Source organism: Entelurus aequoreus, linkage group LG21, assembly GCF_033978785.1.
Source record: "Entelurus aequoreus isolate RoL-2023_Sb linkage group LG21, RoL_Eaeq_v1.1, whole genome shotgun sequence".
In the NCBI taxonomy this organism is placed as follows: Eukaryota; Metazoa; Chordata; class Actinopteri; order Syngnathiformes; family Syngnathidae; genus Entelurus; species Entelurus aequoreus.
The window spans coordinates 23771968-23797973 of record NC_084751.1 but is presented as its reverse complement, the minus strand read 5'-3'; the positions used below and the strand labels follow the sequence as shown (position 1 = coordinate 23797973).

General features: G+C 41.0%; 1 protein-coding gene across 1 annotated transcript in view; it reads right to left on the bottom strand.

Moving 5' to 3' along the window:
* The window catches only part of pcsk5a (proprotein convertase subtilisin/kexin type 5a), a 124743-nt gene that overhangs the window by 31707 nt on the left and 67030 nt on the right, over window positions 1–26006 (bottom strand). Inside the window, exons 27-32 of the mRNA XM_062031209.1 lie at window positions 24425–24625; window positions 18637–18720; window positions 18313–18511; window positions 9561–9775; window positions 9249–9491; window positions 541–795 (exon numbers count right to left, since the gene is read on the bottom strand). Coding sequence (XP_061887193.1) covers window positions 541–795; window positions 9249–9491; window positions 9561–9775; window positions 18313–18511; window positions 18637–18720; window positions 24425–24625 — 1197 coding nt within the window. The remainder of the gene's footprint in view (window positions 1–540; window positions 796–9248; window positions 9492–9560; window positions 9776–18312; window positions 18512–18636; window positions 18721–24424; window positions 24626–26006) is intronic.

Below are 26006 nucleotides of genomic sequence, written 5' to 3'. Positions count from 1 at the left end.
CGTATACACAGTGACTTCCTGTTCAGTGCAAAGTAAGCGCCAAAATAAAAGCACCACGTAATACCTGGATTATAACACAGCAATTAAAAATAGCACAAATGTATTTATATATATATTTTTTAGCTCGTTAGCCACCACAAAAAATATTTCAATTAGTACAGTGTCTTATTATTACAAAAGTTTGTGTCGACGTCGACTTAAGTGCCCACTTAAGTCGACGTCGACACAAACTTTGTGACCCCATGAGGCTTTTTCTATGAAAAACTGGTCCGTTTATTACGTGTTATGGTTGTAACTAACACACAGTGACTTCCTGTTCAGTGCAAAAGTAAGCTTCAGAATAAAAGCAGGGCACCAATACCTGGATTATACCGCGGCAACTACAAAATACACACAGGTATCTATAATTTTTTTCAGATTGTTAGCCACTGCAAGAAAGATTTGTAATATATTGCGGTCAGTAATGCGTTTTTCCCTGTTAAAAAGCCGTAGATACATGAAGTTTTACTCTCTTACATGAATTTGAAAGATGAGACTCACTGAGTAGGAGATGTCTCAGCTTGCAGCTCAAGCAGTGGCTCTTCTCAGGACCCGAGCAGCGCTGGCAGTATTTGTGACAAGGAAGGCATCCTCCGTGCGTGTCGGGATACTGATGCGGCGAACACTCGTCGGCCAACAGCACGCAGCGGCCTTTGCCCTCTTCCTCCTCCTCCTCCAGCAGCCGGTGGTCTTCTCTGCAGCTGGAGCAGGAGGCGGCCAAGGGGCCCTCACAGGTAAGGCAGGAGGCGTCACAGTCTAAAAATGAATGACATTGTAGTGTGTGTATATACAGTATCTCCAACTGAAGTAGTAGTGTCAGAATAATTGTATCTAAGTTATCACAAAACTTTGTGTTACATTGAGTTCAGCTCGCCCTGCGAGAGGACAAAAGCTGTCTTTGATCCTACCAAGCAGAAGGCTTGTAAAACTCCACTGAGTAGGATGGGAAGCAACTTGAAGGTGTTCTGTTTCTTTGATGTATTGTATTCCACAGAAAGATTTTGTCTTGACCCGAGAGCTACAAAGCGGAGAGGAAGCAGGACCTGACTCCCCTCCAGGGACCTTTTCTTTGAACTGTTTTACGACCTTTTCTTTGAACTGTTTGTAATCAAAGGCGATGGCTGTTTACGACCCCCCTCCCTTAGAAACAGCTGTTGCCATGTAATCAGGGAAAGTCCAAATAAAAGAGGAGGCGTACAATCTTTCCCCAGAGCGTGGTGACACTGTGCAAGGGTACAGGTGTACGCGTTTGTCCTCATTGAGCCCAATTGAATTCTGTCTCTGTTTGATTCCTTGCGTCTTTGTCTTGTTTAATAGATGTTATCAGTGTTTGAACCTGACAAGTAGTGTCTGCACGTTGCAGTGTTTTTTAAACGTTCTGCCGCTGACAACTGCTGCGTGACAAAAGATGCTGGTGTCGCCTGCAACGATTTCTGCGGAGAACCACAATCCCCGCCCTCGCCGTGTTTCTTCTCCTGTTTCGGGAACAACAAAACCAGAAGAGTATCTTTCTCCAGGCAACTCTGTGCCGTTTCCAGCGTTTGACAGCTGCCTGTCTGAGGAGCGTTGCTATTTTAGTCTGAGCCCAAAAAAAAAAAAAATATTCAGCACGCTCGGAGAGAAAAGTTCTTAATGTAGAATAAAAAATTAGACACAAGTAAATTGGGTTTCGACTTTGAGTGTTTTTTTTTTTTCTTTCATAACTTTTTCAGCTCGAGACCTGAATTAGAAATGGAGTTTCTCCTCAGGACCAAAACTTACTAAAATACATGATTTATTATCTGATATCTGCCAAGGTTTTCGCATATCCTCGTGAGAACGAGCCTCCTCAGCAGTGCTAGAACCTATCAAACCAGAGGTGTCCAAACTTTTACTGAAAATGAAAAATTGTGGAGGGCCACTTTGATACATTTTGTACAGGGGGATTCGTATGACCCCATTCGTCGCGGTTTACCTGACACATAAAACGTGAAGAATTGGTGCACTGTCCACTTCAGCCGCCAGACGGCAGTAGATTCCAACTTTGACCACAGCGTCAGTTGCTGTGTAGGGTGCCGCTTTCCATCATTTTCAGGAGACTGCATTGCAAAATGATTACACCACCCTCACGAGTGATCCGCCATGGTACAGGGCCATATGAATCCCTTCCCTACTGTATACTAAAACAATTTCAATGTACATTAGAATATGCTAAGCTATTTAAAAAAAAACATTATCCTAGCTTTTGTGTTTTAGGTAACAAAGCAAATTGTTGTTTGTGTTATATATACACAGTACAGGCCAAAAGTTTGGACACACCTTCTCATTTCAATGCGTTTTCTCTATTTTCATGACTATTTACATTGTAGATTGTCACTGAAGGCATCAAAACTATGACACCTGGGAAGTGAAAACCCTTTCAAGTGACTACCTCTTGAAGCTCATCGAGAGAATGCCAAGAGTGTGCAAAAAAGCAATCAGAGCAAATGGTGGCTATTTTGAAGAAACTAGGCTATAAAACATGTTTTTGGTTATTTCACCTTTTTTTTGTTAAGTACATAACTCCACATAGTTTTGATGCCTTCAGTGACAATCTACAATGTAAAAGTCATGAAAATAAAGAAAATGCATTGAATGAGAAGGTGTGTTCTAACTTTTGGCCTCTACTGTATGTCCTTCCATCCATCCATTTTCTACTGCTTGTCCCTTTCAGGGTCGCGGGGGTGCTGGAGCCCATCGCAGGGCCAACACAGATAGACAGACAACATTCACACTCACATTCACACACTAGGGCCAATTTAGTGTTGCCAATCAACCTTTCCCCAGGTGCATGTTTAATATAACATAATTTAATATACCTCATTCATAATGAATTATGAATTAGGAAAAATAGCTGCAGGCCGAAATGGCTCTCACGCTACACTTTGCACAACCCTGCATTAAACCATGAAATGTACCATGTATTAGGTTATGATATTCATATGAAGATGTCCAAAATGTACCTATATCTTGCTAACTATTGTGAGAGACATTTTGGACATAATGATACAGGATTGGTATGTTTACATATCATAGTTTGTTTGAAGTGATATACAGTAATATCTTAAATGGCTGTATATTTGGTATTTTGTTTGTATTTTGTATTTTTCATTTCATATTAATGTATCTGTGCTCAATTAGTTTGCTCTACTTTTACGTTGGGTGTCGTAAAGTAGCGGTAACTGCCGTAAAAGGGACTATGTTGTTTTGTAGGTCAAGCAGGGCATCATGCAGCAACAGTTTTCCGGACTGTGTCTGAACATGCCCGATTGTCCCCCATTGCATTAATAATGTGTTTGTGATAACGTCATTTAACATTTTTTTGCTATTCTTGTCATTACTCATCAGAGGATCCTGTATTTTTTTCATACTTTGGATCGGCATCAGCCTGTTGTTGTTATTGTTGTGTGACGCAGGAACATTCGATTGGAGAAGATCACACGTCAGCATCGTTATGCCCTGCCGAGTAAACTGCAGAGGAAGGTTAGTTGCCATTACAAGTATCTAGACCGGGCGTCTGCAACCCGCGGCTCTAGAGCGCCGCCCTAGTGGCTCTCTGGAGCTTTTTCAAAAATGTATTAATCCATCAATCCATTTTCTGAGAGAAAATTTTAGTTTTTTTGTTTTAACATGATTTCTGTAGGAGGACAAACAACACAAACCTCCCTAATTGTTAAAAATCCCACTGTTTCTATTAAACATCCTTCGGGAATTAGAGATTCCATTTTGTCCTACTAATTTTGGTGGTCCTTGAACTCACCGTAGTTTGTTTACATATACAACTTTCTCCGACTTTCTAAGACGTGTTTTATGCCACCCCTTTTTTTCTCATTGTGTCCACCAAACTTTTCATGCTGTCCGCGAATGCACAAAGGTGAGTTTTGTTGATGTTACTGACTTGTTGGAGTGCTAATCGGACATAGTTGGTCACTGCATTACTGTAAGCTAATCGATGCTAACATGCTATTTAGGCTAGCTGTATGTACAAATTGCATCATTATGCCTCGTTTGTAGGTATATTTGAGCTAATTTATTTTCCTTTAAATCCTCTTAATAGTTGCATGTTTCATGACACATTATCTGTATGTAATATTGGCTGCATTTCTGATAGTTATTTGTGTGCCATATTGTTCCAGACCACAGCAGACATTACCCAGCTTGCAAAGATTGTAATAAATCTATTAAAATAAGACAGCCTGCCGTTTCTTTTAACTTGGACAAACACATCTATATCAATCAATCAATCAATGTTTATTTATATAGCCCTAAATCACAAATGTCTCAAAGGGCTGCACAAGCCACAACGACATCCTCGGATGAGAAACCTTGGAGAGGACCGCATATGTGGGGAACCCCTCCCCTTTAGGGGAGACCGAAAGCAATGGATGTCGAGTGGGTCTGACATAATATTGTGAAAGTCCAGTCCCTAGTATACCTTTGGCATTTCTAAGCCAGTCATTTCCAGGAGTTATGTCCCCCTCTGAGAAGCCTCCATGTTACTAATGATTTCCAATGTTGTAAAAATGTGTAGAATAAATATTACATTTCAACATTTCTGTCAACAAAGCCTATGGCACACAGTCATTTTGATAGTAGGCCATTATAGCTAATATAGACACTTACATCTTTTGTTGTGTTGTCATTTAGTTTGGCCTGCCAAAGGATGGCTACCAAATTTTAAATACACTATATTGCCAAAAGTATTTGGCCACCTGCTTTGACTCACATATGAACTTGAAGTGCCATCCCATTCCTAACCCATAGGGTTCACTATGATGTCGGTCCACCTTTTGCAGCTATTACAGCTTTAACTCTTCTGGGAAGGCTGTCCACAAGGTTGCGGAGTGTATTTATAAGAATTTTGGACCATTCTTCCAAAAGCGCGTTGGTGAGGTCACACACTGATGTTGGTCGCGAAGGCCTGGCTCTCAGTCTCCGTTCTAATTTATCCCAAAGGTGTTCTATCGGCGTCAGGCCAGTCAAGTTCATCCACACCAGACTCTGTCATCCATGTCTTTATGGACATTGCTTTATGCACTGGTGCACAGTCATGTTGGAAGAGGAAGGGGCCCGCTCCAAACTGTTCCCACACGGTTGGGAGCATGGAATTGTCCAAAATGTTTTGGTATCCTGGAGCATTCAAAGTTCCTTTCACTGGAACTAAGGGGCCAAGCCCAACTCCTGGAGCGGGCCCCTTCCTCTTCCAACATGACTGTGCACCAGTGCACAAAGCAAGGTCCATAAAGACATGGATGACAGAGTCTGGTGTGGATGAACTTGACTGGCCTGCACAGAGTCCTAACCTGAACCCGATATCATATTGAACCCTATGGGTTAGGAATGGGATGGCATTTCAAGTTCATATGTGAGTCAAAGCAGGTGGCCAAATACTTATGGCAATAAAGTGAATCTTCATACTGACCTCTTTCAAGCAACACAGTCATTAATGACATTTCCGCAGGGCTACACTGTAAAAAAAAAAAAAGTCAGTAAATTTTACTGTAAAAACTTGGCAGCTTAGTCACCAGATCTTAATCGTAAAATTCTCTGTGGTACCATTTTTCCATTTACAGGGATGTGGCGTAAAAAAAAAAGTAGCTCAGTTGCCGGAATTATATTTATATATTTATAGTAATGCGCTGTAAAAAAGGGTTGTAGATTTCATGGTAAAAAATTGGCAGCTCAGTCACCTGAATTTTAACGCAAAAACAACAGTGGCGCAGTTTTTTAATTTACAGTCATTTGGTCTAAAACACACCGTAAATGTTATGGTAAAATTCTGGTGACTGAGCTGCCAAGTTTTTTTTTTTTATCTTTGAATTTGAGACCCCTGCTCTACGGTAAAGTTGTGACTTTTTGATGCTCTTTGGAAAAGGATAAACTTGGTCAGCATGCTTCGCCCATGTCCTAAAATGAAAGCCTAAACACTTCAAAATTCAGCAAAACTCCATGTGTCTAAAGCAGGGGTCCCTAAACTACGGCCCACCAGTGTCCAAAATTCGGCCCGCGGGAAGTCTCAAGTTTTTAATTTTTTATTTGTCTGACGCCTTCTATGTTAGCTACCTCTCTTTGTTTATAATGTCCATTTTCTGCTGGATCTACTCTCTATTTTATGCTGCCTTTGTTTTGCTGCAGCTGTTACATACACTACCGTTCAAAAGTTTGGGGTCACCCAAACAATTTTGTGTTTGAGCCTTCATTTCTAAGAACAAGAATAGACTGTCTAGTTTCAGATGAAAGTTCTCTTTTTCTGGCCATTTTGAGCGTTTAACCACAAATGTGATGCTCCAGAAACTCAATCTGCTCAAAGGAAGGTCAGTTTTGTAGCTTGTAGTAACGAGCTAAACTGTTTTCCGATGTGTGAACATGATTGCACAAGGGTTTTCTAATCATCAATTAGCCTTCTGAGCCAATGAGCAAACACATTGTACCATTAGAACACTGGAGTGATAGTTGCTGGAAATGGGCCTCTATACACCTATGTAGATATTGCACCAAAAACCAGACCTTTGCAGCTAGAATAGTCATTTACCACATTAGCAATGTATAGAGTGTATTTCTTTAAAGTTAAGACTAGTTTAAAGTTATCTTCATTGAAAAGTACAGTGCTTTTCCTTAAAAAATAAGGACATTTCAATGTGACCCCAAACTTTTGAACGGTAGTGTATATGTATACATATATGTTACTGTAATACTGTACATCAGGGGTGTCCAACTCATTTTAGCTCAGGGGCCGCATGGAGGGAAATCTGTGCACACGCGGGGCGAACTATTAAATTCATGGCATTAAAACAAAAAAATAAAGACAACTTCAGATTGTTTTCTTTGTCTTACTTTGGCCAAAAATAGAACAAACACATTCTGAAAATATTACAATAAAAGTATAGAAAAATAGTTTAAATCAGGGGTCCCCAAACTGTAACAGCTGCATCCCTCAGGCCATAAAACTCTTGAACGCATCATAATAATCCCCTCAATTCTCCCCAAAAACGGATTAACTCGCTGGACTATAAAGACAATATAACATACATCCGTAAACGTGCACCTTATTGCTCTTTTATTCTGCACTACAACGAGCTAATGCAACAAAATGTCGTTCTTATCTGTACTGTAAAGTTCAAATTTGAATGACAATAAAGGAAGTCTAAGTCTAAGTCTAAATCTCACTGGCAAAGACGACTTCCGGACTACGGAAACTGAAATGAATGCATACTTGCAAATGAGATTCAGATTTTAAAAAAAAATCAAGATAAAACAACTAGACAGCACAGTTATCATTATCAGCTCATTATTAAAGGCCTACTGAAATGATTTTTTTTTTATTTAAACGGGGATAGCAGATCCATTCTATGTGTCATACTTGATCATTTCAGGATATTGCCATATTTTTGCTGAAAGGATTTAGTAGAGAACATCGACGATAAATTTCGCAACTTTTGGTCGCTGATAAAAAAAGCCTTGCCTGTACCGGAAGTAGCGTGACGTCGCAGGTTGAAGGGCTCCTCACATTTCCCCATTGTTTACACCAGCAGCGAGAGCGATTCGGACCGAGAAAGCGACGATTACCCCATTAATTTGAGCGAGGATGAAAGATTTGTGGATGAGGAACGTGAGAGTGAAGGACTACAGTGCAGTGCAGGACGTATCTTTTTTCGCTCTGAACGTAACTTAGGTACAAGGGCTCAATAGATTCCACACTTTCTCCTTTTTCTATTGTGGATCACGGATTTGTATTTTAAACCACCTCGGATACTATATCCTCTTGAAAATGAGAGTCGAGAACGCGAAATGGACATTCACAGTGACTTTTATCTCCACGACAATACATCGGCGAAGCACTTAAGCTACGGAGCTAACGTGATAGCATCGGGCTTAACTGCAGATAGAAACAAAAGAAATAAACCCCTGACTGGAAGGATAGACAGAAAATCAACAATACTATTAAACCATGGACCTGTATCTACAGGGTTAATGCTTTCCAGCCTGGCGAAGCTTAACAATGCTGTTGCTAACGACGCCAACTAACTTAGCTACGGGACCTCACAGAGCTATGCTAAAAACATTATCTCTCCACCTACGCCAGCCAGCCCTCATCTGCTCATCAACACCCGTGCTCACCTGCGTTTCAGCAATCGACGGAGCGACGAAGGACTTCACCCGATCATCGATGCGGTCGACGGCTAGCGTCGCATAGCGCGTCTGCTATCCAAGTCAAAGTCCTCCTGGTTGTGTAGCTGCAGCCAGCCGCTAATACACCGATCCCACCTACAGCTTTCTTCTTTGCAGTCTTCATTGTTCATTAAACAAATTGCAAAAGATTCACCAACACAGATGTCCAGAATACTGTGGAATTTTGCGATGAAAACAAAGCTTTTTGTATTGAATACAATGGTGTCCGAATACTTCCGTTTTAACGATTGACGTCACGCGCACACGTCATCATACATAGACGTTTTCAACCGGAAGTTTCGCGGGAAATTTAAAATTGCACTTTATAAGTTAACCCGGCCGTATTGGCATGTGTTGCAATGTTAAGATTTCATCATTGATATATAAACTATCAGACTGCGTGGTCGGTAGTAGTGGGTTTCAGTAGGCCTTTAAATGTTCAATTTAAAACTTTTGAGATTTCATTATCAAACAAATGAACATTTATTAACACATGAACACACACAAAAGTACAAAAAGTCAGCACCCTTGAGTACCGGTCTCGATTCTCTGGTACTGGTTCAAACGGGAAAGGGACCAGTCCCTATGTGTGAGTGAGTGACAGGAAGCAAAGCTCTGCACTTCTTGGGGAAAAGTCACTTTGGCCTTCTGCTGGTTTGCATGTGTAAATCTTTAGATCTCAAATAAAAGATGATATCTTTTCAAACTTGTTTCTAGGTGTCTTATATTTGGCTCAATAGTTAATCTTATTAATGTGTGTTGAACACCGTTCTTTAAACAGTGCAATTTACAGTGAGTGCCCTGTGAGCTGAACACGCTCGATAAGTGATGGTAGTACAAAAACACAACAATTGTTATTTGTAAATCGAGAGGATTGTACCGATTACCCAGGAGGGTTGACTCAAAAACACATTTGCAGAGAAAATATGTGCATACTTAGTGTAATAATAACACATTTTACAGTGGCAATCAGCGACTCGAGAAAATTGTACGCACAGAATGATGGATTTCATGATCATTACCTTTACATTCTCCCGTCACGGCGTCCATGAAGGTATGAGAAGGACACACAGGCACACACGCTCCATTGTACAGTATCGCCCCGGGGTCGACACAAGCATCGCAGTCGATATCGTTGGGACCGTCACACAAATCACAGTCGGCATGGCAGCGCAAACACTCCCGTCTCTCGTCATCGCCGAAGAAGCTGTCGGGGCACTCGGCCATACACAGGCCTTCGTGGAGGAAATGATACTCCTCACAGGCTGCGAGGAGACCATTTAGTGAGGGGAAAAAAATTGTGGAAAAAGAAGAGAAACCGTTGGATTTCATACCTGTGCACTCCCCGAGGGGGCTGCACTCGTCACAGGCTGCGGGGCAATGATGGCACTCGTGGAGCCGGACTGTGAGACCCGGAGGACACTGGTCCACACACTGGTGATTGTGTAGCAGCAGAGGTTCCTCGCAGCTCAGGCAGTAGGTGGCGTTCTTCTCGCAGGACGCACAACCTGCCGTGCAACTTCGACACACCTGGCCAGTAGGATAACCCCTGAGGAGATCAACACATATAAGGCTGGGCGATATATGGAGTTTGTAAGATATATCGATATATATCTAAACAAGATATGCTATCTGTGTTGGCCCTGCGATGAGGTGGCGACTTGTCCAGGCTGTACCCTGCCTTCCGCCCGATTGTAGCTGAGATAGGCTCCAGCGCCCCCCGCGACCCCAAAGGGAATAAGCGGTAGAAAATGGATGGATGGATATGATTTAAGAAGATATCGTAATATCGATATAATTTTTTTTTTACGTTAAAATTACCAAACGCCGCTTATTTGTTGTGTTCTTTCCCACAACAACAACACACAAGCAAAAATGGAGTCTGACTGTACCACCAGCAGCGTGCCAGTGACCAACTAGTAAGTAAAACGCAAACTTCTGCATAAAACTACGGTTTTCCTGTAATGAGCACAGTTTTGGATAATCCATTCCGGTTTACAACTGCAGTGGTAGAAAATACGGTTTTCAATATAAAAACAATTAACTTAAAAATCGAAGCTATGTAGCTTAACTACATTTCCCAGTAGCTTGGCAGTAACTTCGCCACTTTTTAAACAAATAGCGATTTCCGTAGCTTAGCTATGTTTAGACCCATGTAGCGGTTAGCTAAGCCAGTGTTTTTCAACCACTGTGCCGCGACACACTAGTGTACCGTGAGATATTGTCTGGTGTGCCGTGGGAGATGATGTCATTTCACCTAATTGGGTTAAAAATATTTTTTGCCAACAAGTAATTATAATCCGCAAATAATGTGCCGTTGTTGAGTGCATGTGCTGTCTAGAGCGCGGCAGAGTAACCGTGTAATACTCAGTAGGTGGCAGCAAGTAGCTAATTGCTTTGTAGATGTCGGGAACATGGTTTTTCGTGATCCCAATATGCAGACGACAGCGGGAGGCAGCGTGCAGTTAAAAAGGTATCTAATGCTTAAACCAAAAATAAACAAAAGGCGAGTGCCGCTAAGAAAAGGAATTGAAGCTTAGCGATGGATATGCAAAACGAAACTAAAACTGAACTGGCTGCAAAGTAAACAAAAACATAATGCTGGACGACAGCAAAGACTTACAGCAGGTGGAGCAGCAGACGGCGTCCACAAAGTACATCCGAACATGACATGACAATCAACAACAAAATAGAAAACACTAAACATAGGAAAACCCCAAAAAACTCAAAATAAGTCACGGCAAGATGTGACAGGTCGTGACAGTACACCTACTTTGAGACGAGCTATATTGATGCATGGTTGTTATGGTTTGAATTTATATCCAACAAGTGTGAGAATGACTTTTTACTGTCAATATCGGCTGCTGAGTTTAATTTTTTAATGTTTTCTGCTAATGATGTGCCTCGAGATTTTTCCAATGAAAAAAATGTGCCTTGGCTCAAAAAAATTTGAAAAACACTGAGCTAAGCTACATGCTACAAAAGAAGAGAGAGGGAGAAGAGAAAGAGAACTAGACCAGTGCAACTCCACGGGCAGGGGACAAAATATGCGGGAAAGATCAATGATTGGTTGGTTTACGTATAAGAAAATCCATGATTGATTGGTTGGTTTACTATGATGAGCCACGATTGGTTAAGAGTAGGGCAAAACATTACGGACAGGCCAATCAAAGGCAAGATAGGGCGGGTCATCGAACCAGGAAGGGAAATCACAACACACATCCCAAATGACGACGAGAGAGTCGGAGAAGAGAAAAGAGAATATTCAAGCGAAATGTACGCCGAAGTGAGGAAGATCATAACCGCACAATTAAGTAACGTCACTTACTTTGCCCTGATCACTTCTAGTAGGACCCCAGAACCGACATCGTCGACTGGGAATTAAATAGTACCTGCCTGCAAATGTTTTTTTGTATCTGAGTTCGATACATGTTGTATTATTTGCACAATTTTTAACTATGTAAAAGCGCTTTGAGTCACTAGAAAAAAGCGCTGTATATATATATATATATATATAAAAAAATATATATATATATGATTCACAACTATGTATTTATTTTATGTAAAAATAATATTTTTCTTTTTTATTTATGTTATGTAATTCTGTACCACTTAAACCCATCTTGACTAACTGGGTTAATAAAAGTGCCACTGACTGTTTACAGAACAGTTGACATTCAGTTCAATTTCAGTGAATATCGCTCAAAAATGAATATCTTTATATGTACACATTCACCGAAAAATACATCGAGATATATATCGAATATCGAGTTTAAGCAAATATATATCGAGATATACTTTTTCATCCATATATCACCCAGCCCTATCAACACCTAAGACTTATTGGCACTGACGCGTGTACTTTTATATTCTTATCACCGAGACCCAGAACATCAAAGCACAAACATTTTGAAATATGAACTGTTGTAACAAAAAGATGCTAGCTAGCACCGTAAAGTTAATCAATTTAGTACTTTTTGTGTGACCCGCTCCAATTTTAAGTGACTCCTCCTTGGACCATACCCCACCCCTCAACAAAGTTGCATAAGAATGTCTTAACAAACTAAAAATATGATATGGATCCACACTAAATTTTCAAATGTTTTCTTTTGCCAAAGACCCAACCCTCAATAAGTTTGTGAGAAAATTGTCTTGGTAGTTTTTGTGTGACCTGCTTCAAATTTCAAGTGATCCTTCTTTGGCCTATGCACCGCCCCTCAATAAAATTGCGTAAAAATCAATATACTCACTGACAAATTATCATTTGGATCCACACCAAATTTTACAGATTTTTATTTGACCTATACGCCTTACCCATAAAAATAGTTAAAACTGTTCAAGTACTTTTCCAGTGACTAACTAAACATTTTTAAGCAATTCATCTCTGGACCACCCCCCACTCCTTACACAAAGTTAGATACAAATTGAAGAACTAGCTAAGAAACTTGTTTGAATCTGCACCAAATGTTACGCATTTTTGAATTGACCAAAGCTCACTTAAAATTGGTCAAGTAGTTTTTTGAGGGATCAGCTGCAAATTTTTAAAAGGAAGTCTTGGACCATGCCCCACCTGTCTACAAGGATAAGTAAAAAAAACAAAACGATTAACTCGCTAACAAATTATGATATGGATCCACACCAAATTTGTCATTGGTAAATGAGCCAAACCCGAATAAAGTTACGAGAAAGTTAGTTTTTAGTTTTTGTATGACCTACTCCAAATTTCAAGGGATTCTTCCTCAGCCTATGCCCCACCCCTCAACAAAATTACCTAGCTAAAAAAATCATCATTTAAATACACAACAAATTTCACGCATTTCTTTTTATTTAACCCATGTGTCCCACCACTCAACAAAGTTACAATTGGTCAAGTAGTTTTTGAGTGACTAGCTCCAAATGTTAAGCAATTCATCCTCATACAACGTCCACCCCTTTCACAAAGTAACATAAAAATGTATTAACTAGCTAACAAATTATGATTTGGATCCACACCAAACTTTTACACACATTTTCCTTGGTCTACCTCTTAATAAAGTTACAATAAATCCGTTTAGTAGTTTTTATGTGACCCACTCCACATTTCCAGTCATTTTTTCCTTGGACTATGCCCCACCTTTTAATAAAGTTGCGTAACTACCGTCGCTAACAAATTAGCATCTGGATCCAACGAAAACAACATTTTACACAATTAAATTTTGCCCCACCCTCAACAAAATTATGAGAAAATTTGTAGTTTTTTAATTGACTAGCTCTAAATTTCAGGCCATGCCCCATTCTTTCACAAAGTTATGTAAAAAGCGATGAACGAGCTGGGAAAATTTTATTTGAATCCACACCAAATTTTACTGATTTTTAAAAAAAATTGCTCTAGTAGTTTTTGAGTGACTACCTCCAAATTTTTATGTATTCATCCTCCGACCATGCCCCACCCTTTCACAAAGTTATGTAAAAATAAATTAATTGGCTAAGAAACGTATTTTAATCTACACCAAATTTTTAATCTTTTTTTATTTGCCTAAGTCCAGTGAAGACGGGTCAAGTAGTTTTTGAGTGACCAGCTCCAAATTTTAAAGGACGCTTTGAACCAAATCCTACCCGTCTACAAGGATCAGTAAAAACTGAATAACAGAGTATATACAGTACAGGCCAAACGTTTGGAAACACCTTCTCATTCACAACACAACTGATGGTCCCAACCCCATTGATAAAGCAAGAAATTCCACTAGTCAACCCCGATAAGGCACACCTGTGAAGTGAAAGCCATTTCAAATTACTACCTCTTGAAGCTCATCGAGAGAATGCCAAGAGTGTGCAAAGCAGTAATCAGAGCAAAGGGTGGCTATTTTGAAGAAACTAGAATATAAAACATGTTTTCAGTTATTTCACCTTTTTTGGTTAAGAACATAACTCCACATGTGTTCATTCATAGTTTTGATGCCTTCAGTGACAATCTACAAGGTACATAGTCATGAAAATAAAGAAAACGCATTGAATGAGAAGGTGTGTCCAGACTTTTGGCCTGTACTGTATGTGCAAATGTGTACGAGTATAACAAATAAAGCTCCTTGAATAACAAATCATTGCTTAAAGCACAAAATGGAACAAAATCACACCATATAAGAAAATCTTTAAAAACATATGCTGCAATTTCGTCTGTGACCGAACTTATGAAATATTTAATATGGTGCTAATGAGGTACGGTCGCAAAAGTGAAGAAAAAAACCCCAAACCAATCGTAGCACTTTTGTCTAGATTTGCACCAAATTTGAAGTTAGTCTCAGCAGGACTCCAAAGACAAAATTACATAGATAATTTTCAGTATAAAAAAAATAAAATTCTATATTAGCTACCTCTTTTTGTTTATAATGTATTGTTTCTGCTGGATCTACTCTTTATTTTATGGTGTCCTTATTTAAATGTTTGTATTTTTTGCTGCAGCTGTTACATATACTGTAATATTGTACATGGTAATTGGGATTTGTTACATATTGTATATATTATATAAAAATATAATACATCAATCAATCAATCAGTGTTTATTTATATAGCCCTAAATCACAAGTGTCTCAAAGGGCTGTACAAGCCACAACGACATCCTCGGTACAGAGCCCACATACAATATAATAATATAATATATGAATATATATTATATACTCTATATCTAATATGTAAATATTACATATATTATATATTTTATATTGCTACTATGGTACGTTTTAGTCTACTTAATACCTGCATTATCCTTTCCATATTTTGAAACTGAGCTACTGTGTGGAACAATTTTCCTTGTGGATCAATAATGTTTGTCTAAGTCTAAGTCTATAATCCATCCTATTAGCTGACCAAAACAAAAACAATGATAACAATGTAAGATGCGATCCATAGTTCTTAAAGTATCTTACCTGGAGTTTTACCTGTAGTTTATTCTTCAATGCATTCCAGTAAAATGTACATACATCCCAGTATTGGCTTAGTTTTTAATAGATGATTTGACTGTCAACAATTTTCACCTTTTTTTTTTACCAAGTATCCTCATGCAGAAATGATTGGAGCAGTCACACTAATTTTCATGTTGTGTTTTGTAGTGTGTTAGTTTCAGTGGCGGGCCGTGCGTTTCCCACCTAGGCCTTTAGTGATGTCTGACTTCAATGATTACCTCTCATAATACCATAATTGATGTCACCACATGCCCATTGCTGGAGAAATACTATACAGCAATACATTTACACCTTACTGTAAATTGAATCCCATCAGCAGTGTACAAAACAGGTTATTTTCTGGCAAATTTAAAAATCAATTAAAATGCATCAGCAATTAAAGGCCTACTGAAACTCACTACTACCGACCACGCAGTCTGATAGTTTATATATCAATGATGACATTTTAACATTGCAACACATGCCAATACGGCCGGGCTAGATTAGTAAAGTGCAATTTTAAATTTCCCGCGAAATATTCTGCTGAAAACGTCTCGGTATGATGACGTTTGCGCGTGACGTCACGGATTGTGCGGACATATTGGGACACCATCGTGGCCAGCTATTAAGTCGTCTGTTTTCATCGCAAAATTCCACAGTATTCTGGACATCTGTGTTGGTGAATCTTTTGCAATTTGTTTAATGAACAACGAAGACAGCAAAGAAGAAAGCTGTAGGTAGGATCGGTGTATTAGCGGCTGGCTGCAGCAACACAACCAGGATGATTTTGAGTTGGATAGCAGACGCGCTACCGTGAGTACGCAGCTGCGGCTTCCAAACATTTGATCGCTTGCCCGTACGTGCTTGCCGCTATGTGCATGTCACGTACGTAACTTTGGGGAAATATATGTGCTGTATGAACTTTACGGAGGTGAACGGTACTTTGGGCTGTGGGATTGAGTGTGTTGTGCGGGTGTTTGAGTTATATTGGTTGGTTATATGGACGGGAGGGGGGAGGTGTTTGTTATGCGGATTAATTTGTGGCATATTAAATATAAGCCTGGTTGTGCTGTGGCTAATAGAGTATATATATGTCTTGTGTTTATTTACTGTTTTAGTCATTCCCAGCTGAATATCAGGTCCCACCCGCCTCTCACAGCATCTTCCCTATCTGAATCGCTTCCACTGCCCTCTAATCCTTCACTCTCACTTTCCTCATCCAGAAATCTTTCATCCTCGCTCAAATTAATGGGGTAATCATCGCTTTCTTGGTCCGAATCGCTCTCGCTGCTGGTGCCCATAATCATAAACAATGTGCAGATGTGAGGAGCTCCACAACCTGTGACATCACGCTACTTCCGGTACAGGCAAGGCTTTTTTATCAGTGACCAAAAGTTGCAAACTTTATCGTCGATATTCTCTACTAAATCCTTTCAGCAAAAATATGGCAATATCGCGAAATGATCAAGTATGACACATAGAATGGACCTGCTATCCCCGTTTGCATAAGAACATTTCATTTCAGTAGGCCTTTAAAACATACAGTATCATATGTGGTACTGTCAAAATTTAAATTGCAAAAAACATTAAAAGTGAAAAAATTAAATATTTGAACTCACAATTTGTAGCAGTTATTCGACGCCGTATAAGCCAGTGGTACCCCTCGTCGTCGGCTTATTCGAGTGGAAATGGCGAGCATTTCCCCATTTCATCGCCAGAACAGCTGAGCTAGCTTCCGGAGTTGGCAGACATCGTCTCACAAGATGTAATTTCCCTTTAAATATCCTTCTTGAAAATGGCCTTGCAAATATATATCTGCCACCTAATCCTTCTCTGGCTATGGCACAACACTTCCCGCTTCCTGCTAAATTGAAACTTGTGAAGGGATACTCACTTTGGAATGACAAGTGAGTTGGTAGAGTGGCTGTGCCAGCAATCGGAGTGTTGCTGGTTACTGGGGTTCAATTCCCACCTTCTACCTTCCTAGTCACGTCCGTTGTGTCCTTGGGCAAGACACTTCACCCTTTGCCTCTGATGGCTGCTGGTTAGCGCCTTGCATGGCAGCTCCCGCCATCAGTGTGTGAATGTGTGTGTGAATGGGTAAAATGTGGAAATAGTGTCAAAGCGCTTTGAGTACCTTGAAGGTAGAAAAGCGCTATACAAGTATAACCCATTTATCATTTATTTATATATTCAATCACAGTCTCGTTAACATCAGGCTACTTGGATAGGCAACAACTTGTGATCTGATTGGCTATCGCGACTGTCTCTCAACTCTATGTGTTCTTAAATTCATCCGCTAACGGTCCTGATGAGTATCCAATCACAGTCTCATTAACATCAGGCTACCTAGATAGGCTACTGACAAAAACTCGTGATCTGATTGGCTATCGCAACTGTCTATCAACTGTATGTCCCCGTTTATTTACTGTGCACGGACGGCCGCATTTTTGATTCTGAAGGCCTCGGGCAGATTTGGTACAGCATGGCAACATAAACTAGCTGAATTCTGATTGGATACAAACTACAACTAAAAACACTGGAAGGAGCATAATATGACATGAAGAGAATATGAATACTTTTAGATATTTAGGGAAAGTAAATCAAACAATAATTTTCTCTTTAATTATGATCATGATTTCTGGTTATGTTAGGCCAGCAGAGAAGACTTAGCTGGCCCTGACGGCACACCACTGGTTAGTGTATCACCACTGTGTGTGACATCAAATGACTGCACTGCATCTCAATGAACTCAAAGTTTGTTTTGCCCTCACGTTGCGAGTCCAAACTTAGGTGGTATTCCAATGCACTTTTTTCCTAGTCAGAGGTTGAATATTTGTTCCTTGGAGGAGGTAATAAAGCCCCATCAGGCAGCCACATAAGTCTTCTAGGCGGAGAGACTATGGACGCTGAAGGATCTCGTCTGCAAGGACACGACACACTTGCAGTGTCGATTTAATTGCTCATAAATGTCAAGGAGAAATGTCAGAACCATGGCCGGCGGATATGTCAGGGATGGTTTTGTAAAAGCGGGACTTCCAGATGTGACTTTAAAACAGTCCCCAAAGTTCGATTCCCAACGCGAACAATTGAAAAAAAAAGAGCAACCTGCGTATGCATATTCAAATCAGGTCAACAGAGCGCGTATGACAAGTGATTGACCTCTGACCTGACACACTTCTGAAGACACTGGCCGTCCTGCAGGAAGAACGGCGCCCTGGGATGGCTCAGGCAGCGGGTGCAACGCTCAGAGTCCAGGCAGTGCAAACAGCCGGCGGGGCACGGCTCGCACTCGCCGCTCAGCCGGCCGCCGAAAAAAGCCCCGGGACATTTTGACACGCATGTTTGCTGAGAGGTCAGGAAGCGCCCTGGAGGAGCAAGGAAAAGCAAACATCGGCAGACAGCTGGAGGTAAATTAGATGATTTTTTGTTGAAAACCCCCCCCCACAAAAAATTGCCTAGTTTGCTCACACTAAATAAAACTCACACGGACCTTTTGCACATTTTGCACACAGGTCCCTGTCTTCTCCAGAGCAGGACTCACAGGATGGGTGACAATCCTCACACTCGCCATCCTCTGCACAAAAAACACAGTTTTCTATAAAGGAGTCAGGACATAGAAATGTTTGCTGTAACAGTCTTTTTTGGAGAAATCTCCAAGGTGAAGACTTCACAAACCTAATTTGCATGCCAAACCAGCATGTACGATGGCACTTATTATTTCCTAATAGAGCGGGGGTCAGCAACCCGCGGCTCTAGAGCCCCATGTGAGAAGTTTTACTAATGTTTTCCAATGTTGTAAACATGTGTAAAATAAATATTATTTTTCAACATTTCTGTCAACAAAGATTTATGTCAGCCTGCGACACATAGTAATTTTGATAGTAGGCTAATATAACTAATTAGCTACTTACATCATGTGTTGCCATTGTTATAACACTTATATCCATCCATCCATCCATTTTCTACCACTTGTCCCTTTCGGGGTCACGGGAGGTTGCTGGAGCCTATCTCAGCTGCATTCGGGTGGAAGGCGGTGTACACCCTGGATAAGTCGCCACCTCATTGCAGGGCCAACACAGATAGACAAACAACATTCACACTCACTTTCACACACTAGGGCCACCTCTAAAAACATGCACCTGGGGATAGGTTGATTGGCAACACTAATATAAGTCTATTAATTTTTTGTGGCTCCAGACAGATTACTTTTTTGTATTTGTGGTCCAATATGGCTCTTTCAATATTTTGGGTTGCCGACCCCTGTAATAGAGGATTATAATTTGTTTAAATGGGCGTAAAAATATGTCCTCATCGCTGGGGTGGTACAATCCAAACTGTAGTTTTGGAAAGCATTTAACAACCCGAATGTGTTATCATGTTGATTACATTGGAACCTCGATTTACAAACGCCTATTTGCGACATTTTTAGTTTACGAACATCACGTCATATATGCCTCTGTATGCAAACGCTTTATTCATTCATTCATATTGTGAATGCCGCTTGAAGCCATCGGGGGCTGCTGTTTAGATGACATCACTTCCGGTATGTAATCATCATGCACAGCCATTTTGAAGAAGCCTTATGTCCCATCCTGTACACACGGGTGCAGCCATTTCGAAGAGCTTCGATGCGAGCGGCCCTTCCGACAAATTTATTTCCCTCAATTGTCGTACCTCGGACCGGTCAGAGCTATGTCAACCTGTCTTAGAGATCACTTTGTGTGATCACAAACGCTTTAAATGTGTCCAAACTCTCACAGTCTCGCTGTATAGCTTTGGGTTGCTAGACAACCGCTTTAAGATAGCGTTTTAGTTAGTTAGCCTGCGGCTAGTGGCACCTTCAGTACGAGGATCCATCCATCCAATCAATCAATCAATCAATGTTTATTTATATAGCCCTAAATCACAAGTGTCTCAAAGGGCTGTACAAGCCACAACGACATCCTCGGTACAGAGCCCACATACGGGCAAGGAAAAACTCACCCCAGTGGGACGTCGGTGAGTGACTATGAGAAACCTTGGAGAGGACCGCATATGTGGGTAACCCCCCCCCTCTAGGGGAGACCGAAAGCAACGGATGTCGAGTGGGTCTGACATAACATTGTGAAAGTCCAGTCCACAGTGGATCCAACACATCAGCGGGAGTCCAGTCCACAGCGGGGCCAACAGGAAACCATCCCGAGTGGAGACGGGTCAGCAGCGCAGAGATGTCCCCAACCGATGCACAGGCTAGTGGTCCACCCGGGGTCCCGGCTCTGGACAGCCAGCACTTCATCCATGGCCACCGGACCTATGCAACTCCCCCTCGCAAGGGACAGGGGAGAAGAGGAGAGAAGAAAAGAAACGGCAGATCAACTGGTCTAAAAAAGGGGGGGTCTATTTAAAGGCTAGACTATACAAATGAGTTTTAAGATGGGACTTAAATGCTTCTACTGAGGTAGCATCTCTAACTGTTACCGGGAGGGCATTCCAGAGTACTGGAGCCCGAATAGAAAACGCTCTATAGCCCGCAGACTTTTTTTTGGCTCTGGGAATCACTAATAAGCCGGAGTTCTTTGAACGCAGATTTCTTGTCGGGACATATGGTACAATACAATCGGCGAGATAGGCTGGAGCTAAACCGTGTAATATTTTATACATAAGTAGTAAAACCTTAAAGTCACATCTTAAGTGCACAGGAAGCCAGTGCAAGTGAGCCAGTATAGGCGTAATATGATCAAACTTTCTTGTTTTTGTCAAAAGTCTAGCAGCCGCATTTTGTACCAACTGTAATCTTTTAATGCTAGACATAGGGAGGCCCGAAAATAAAACGTTACAGTAATCGAGACGAGACGTAACGAACGCATGAATAATGATCTCAGCGTCGCTAGTGGACAAGATGGAACGAATTTTAGCGATATTACGGAGATGAAAGAAGGCCGTTTTAGTAACACTCTTAATGTGTGACTCAAACGAGAGAGTTGGGTCGAAGATAATACCCAGATTCTTTACCGAGTCTCCTTGTTTAAATCTTCTTCCGCTTATCCGAGGTCGGGTCGCGGGGGCAGCAGCCTAAGCAGGAAAGCCCAGACTTCCCTCTCCCCAGCCACTTCGTCCAGCTCTTCCCGGGGAATCCCGAGGCGTTTCCAGGCCAGCCAGGAGACATAGTCTTCCCAACGTGCCCTGGGTCTTCCCCGTGGCCTCCTACCGGTCGGACGTGCCCTGAACACCTCCCTAGGGAGGCGTTCGGGTGGCATCCTGACCAGATGCCCGAACCACCTCATCTGGCTCCTCTCAATGTGGAGGAGCAGCGGCTTTACTTTGGCAGAGCTTCTCACCCTATCTCTAAGGGAGAGCCCCGCCATCCGGCGGAGGAAACTCATTTTGGCCGCTTGTACCCGTGATCTTGTCCTTTCAGTCATAACCCAAAGCTCATGACCATAGGTGAGGATGGGAACGTAGATCGACCGGTAAATTGAGAGCTTTGCCTTCCGGCTCAGCTCCTTCTTCACCACAACGGATCGATACAGCGTCCGCATTACTGAAGACACGGGGAGGGACACGGTCGAATGCCTTCTCCAAGTCCACAAAGCACCTGTGGACTGGTTGGGCAAACTCCCATGCACCCTCAAGGACCCTGCCGAGAGTATAGAGCTGGTCCGCAGTTCCACGACCAGGACGAAAACCACACTGTTCCTCCTGAATCCGAGGTTCGACTATCCGGCGTAGCCTCCTCTCCAGTACACCTGAATAGACCTTACCGGGAAGGCTGAGGAGTGTGATCCCAAGACAGTTAGAACGCACCCTGCGGTTCCCCTTCTTGAAGAGAGGAACCACCACCCCGGTTTGCCAATCCAGAGGTACCGCCCCCGATGTCCACGCGATGCTGCAGAGTCTTGTCAACCAAGACAGCCCCACAGCATCCAGAGCTTTAAGGAACTCTGGGCGGATCTCATCTACCCCCGGGGCCTTGCCACCGAGGAGCTTTTTAACTACCTCAGCAACCTCAGCCCCAGAAATAGGAGAGCCCACCACAGATTCCCCAGGCACTGCTTCCTCATAGGAAGATGTGTTGGTGGGATTAAGGAGGTCTTCGAAGTATTCCTTCCACCGATCCACAACATCCGCAGTCGAGGTCAGCAGAACACCACCCTCACCATACACAGTGTTGACAGTGCTCTGCTTCCCCTTCCTGAGTTACGAGGATAAATAATATAAAAAGATATTTGTAGAACATAAAAACAAATACATCTACAAGGGAAGGAGTAATTATACATTTGTGGCTGTAGAGTGGAAAAACAAGTTGCCTCTATATTGAAGCTATTATCATCCATCCATCTATCCATTTTCTACCGCTTGTCCCTTTCGGGGTCGCGGGGGGTGCTGGAGCCTATCTCAGCTGCATTCGGACGTAAGGCGGGGTACACCCTGGACAAGTCGCCACCTCATCACAGGGCCAACACAGATAGACAGACAACATTCACACTCACATTCACACACTAGGGCCAATTTAGTGTTGCCAATCAACCTATCCCCAGGTGCATGTCTTTGGAGGTGGGAGGAAGCCGGAGTACCCAGAGAGAACCCATGAAGTCACTGGGACAACATGCAAACTCCACTATATCTGATTTATGACACCAAAAGCCTTCCAAAGTTTCCAAATAAATAGATATGATCAAAATAGTATCAATCTCACAGAGATTCCTGAGCCATTTTGAGGGTTATTGAGAAAGTCAGTCACATGATCCGTGACGTAGAGTTAGGAACCAAAGATCCCTTCCCCTTCAACAACAATGCTAATCAAGCAGACTTGGTCAGAGCCAACAGCGGTTGCTTTGGGAAAAATTATTATCCAGAACCTTGTATTTTTGAGCCCGGATCAGGATTCAGCTTTATTGAAACACTATAGCATTAGCAGCATTGCTAAACATACAAACTAACCATTATAAACCATAATAAAACAAACATTTAGAGTACAATTTCTACTCTTCCTAGGATGCTGACAGACAGGACGCTCACATAATTATGTTTAGATAAAGAATCAATCACAATCCTCACTAACGGTTAAAAAAAAATGCCATCTTGGGGGATGTCAAAGTTGACCAGTGTTTCAGTCCATGGCCACATTTGTGTACTACCATGTGAGAGAAACATGAATTATAATCTAGAATTTATTTTTACCAAGTTTGAGAGGAAGCATAAGCAGCCGTTGGCTTAGTGTGTCAACAACAGCAGTGTAAGCTCGCATTAGATTACTGGTATCAATGCGCCGCTAGAATAGGCCATCTGCGTTAGCGCTTATAATAACAATATAGCTCATATATGGTTAATATTCAGGTCACGACATGTAGATGGAGTATAGTTGGCAATTTCTGGATGTTTTTTAGAGGTTATAATAGGCGCAACATCTGTTAACTCAATTGTTAGCTATTTAGTTTCAATTTCGAATGCATAAGAAAAGCCAAGCACATGTGTACTTGTCTTACATAAGGATCGTGAATGATAAGACACCACATCTCTTTCCAATGTTTCCGTATTTCTAGTATGACTGATGTGATTACATGGTCAGAGTGCAGAAACGTTAATACAGTGACGTAGAATCTACGGAAATTGCCGAAGATATTCGCAGAAGAATAGTAGTCAAAATGGCCGACTGAATTTGTGGCATTTTGTAATGTTTAGACCGTATTTTCCCATATTTTGGGGATTATAAATACAATTGGATATGGTTTAATGGACACAATGAAACACAATTAAGTATATGAAGTCAACTTGTTTTTCCACTCTACTGGCACATTAAGAGCTGGGTAGTGGAATGCAATGTGCTTGTAAGTTGACATACTACTCTATTGAGATTTTGCGCAGGTGGATCGCTACCTGATCGTAAGTATCAAAATGCAAAAAACAACAAAACAAAAAAAAACAGGAGAAAGGGAGAATAAAGAAGGGTCTGCAATTTACGTAAAGCAATCTACGTTGATTGGTCTTCGGTCGATCCACTTTTAAACAAACCTTTTTGCCAAAATTTGACCTCCGTTTTCGTAAACCGGTTAACCAAACTTTGCATGTAACAAACAAGTCGCATATATTCTGCATGTAAAAAAAATGTTGTCTGTTGAATGTGTTTTGTGTTAAAAATGTTGGTTGTCGAGTACAGATTCTTCATGAGTGTTCAATCAATTATCTCAGTCTTTCTGGCTGAGGTTCAGCAGCTCTGACTAAGTACTTAAGTTTCCAAAAAGATCCCTGATTGATTTTGGAGAAGAGGCAGGATGAATAGAACGTTGAAGAGTTCTCACCGCTGCGAAACGTCCCAAATGGACATACGTCCTCGTCAGACACGCACTGTCCAATTTCCAGAGTTTTGCCCTCTTCACACGAAGCACAGTCGTGGACGTGGGGGCCAATGCACGACACGCAGTCTGTGTGACACTCTTCACAGTCATTTGTGTCTTCGTCGCCGTAGTAACCGCCTGGGCATACGGACACGCATTTCCCCTCTGAAGGACAAAACAAACAAAAGGATCTATCTGAATGACAGGTTCAATACATCTTCACCAGGGTCAAATTCCAGCACTTTTCAAGCACTTGCAAAACCTGGCACGCGTTTACGGCACCCTGCGGTTGTGTTAAACTACTTATGTATGCGTCTATTTACATACTCCAAATAAAAATCTATTTTAAAAGGTATTATGCTATGTTAAACTAGGTTTTATAATAGATAATAGTAGACAGAGACTAAAGCACCATTTTGAAATGTTTTCCTTTGCATAATTATTCATTATTAAACCAGTATTGATGTGAATATAAAATGACCCCTCTTTCTCACGTCACGTTTTTGGAAACATACTTTAAAAAAAAAAAAAAAAAAAATATATATATACATTTATTCATTTGATAGGGAAATCACAATACAGGTACTGAGAAAACAGAAATCACAAAAATACAGAGAAGTGTCTCTGAATAAAAACAAACAAACAAACAAAAAAAAAGAGTTGAGGTAAGTGGAAAGGTTAATTGTCAACAATGAGTGTCACATTTATCCTATAGTGTCTTTAATTTAGCTATGTAACTAATTATGCAGCCCCAGGTCAAGTCAAATTGTTTTGGTGCACCCCTCAGATTATATTTAATTTTCTCTAAATCTTTTCTTAGATTTAAACATACCTTTTTAAACACAAAATCGAAGACAAAATGAATCGTAAAAAAAAAATAGAAATATATATATGTACTGTATGGTTGCATTGGTCCAGATCCCTGCTATGTGAGTGACAGGAAGAAAAGCTCTGACTTGTTTGGGGAGAAGTCGTTTGGCGCCACTTGCTGTTTTTCATGTATTGACCCGAAAATAATACGACCTGTCTTTTTTGAGACTTTTTTCTTGGGAAACACAGCTTATAATAAAAAATACTTTTATAGTTATGTTCGGGTCAATAAAGTCAATCTGTTAGATTTGATATTTCATAGCTGCATTAAAAGTGATTCAACGCTCATTGTAAATTATATTTTAATATACTATCTTGCAGTACTTAGCAGAGTACCCAAGAAAACAAAAACAATTTAAATAGCTCTTAACATACAACATAAAAACACTCAGTATTTCCTTCAGGTTGTCTATTCGTATTTTTAAAATATTTATTAATAATATTAAAGAGTACTTTTGAGTGCACCTGTATCTATATATATTCTCTTAAGAACCAGCTTTCTCTGCAGTGGACTTTTGTTTTTGGTCTAGTTCTTCTGTCAGAGTTACACATTTCGGAAAACACAAATGTCCTCTCGAGAGCAGGGGTTCTTAACCTTTTTGACCTTTGGGCCCAACTTTTCCACTGCAGACCGGGCCGGAGCCCCACTCAAATATTCCATCCATCCATCCATCCA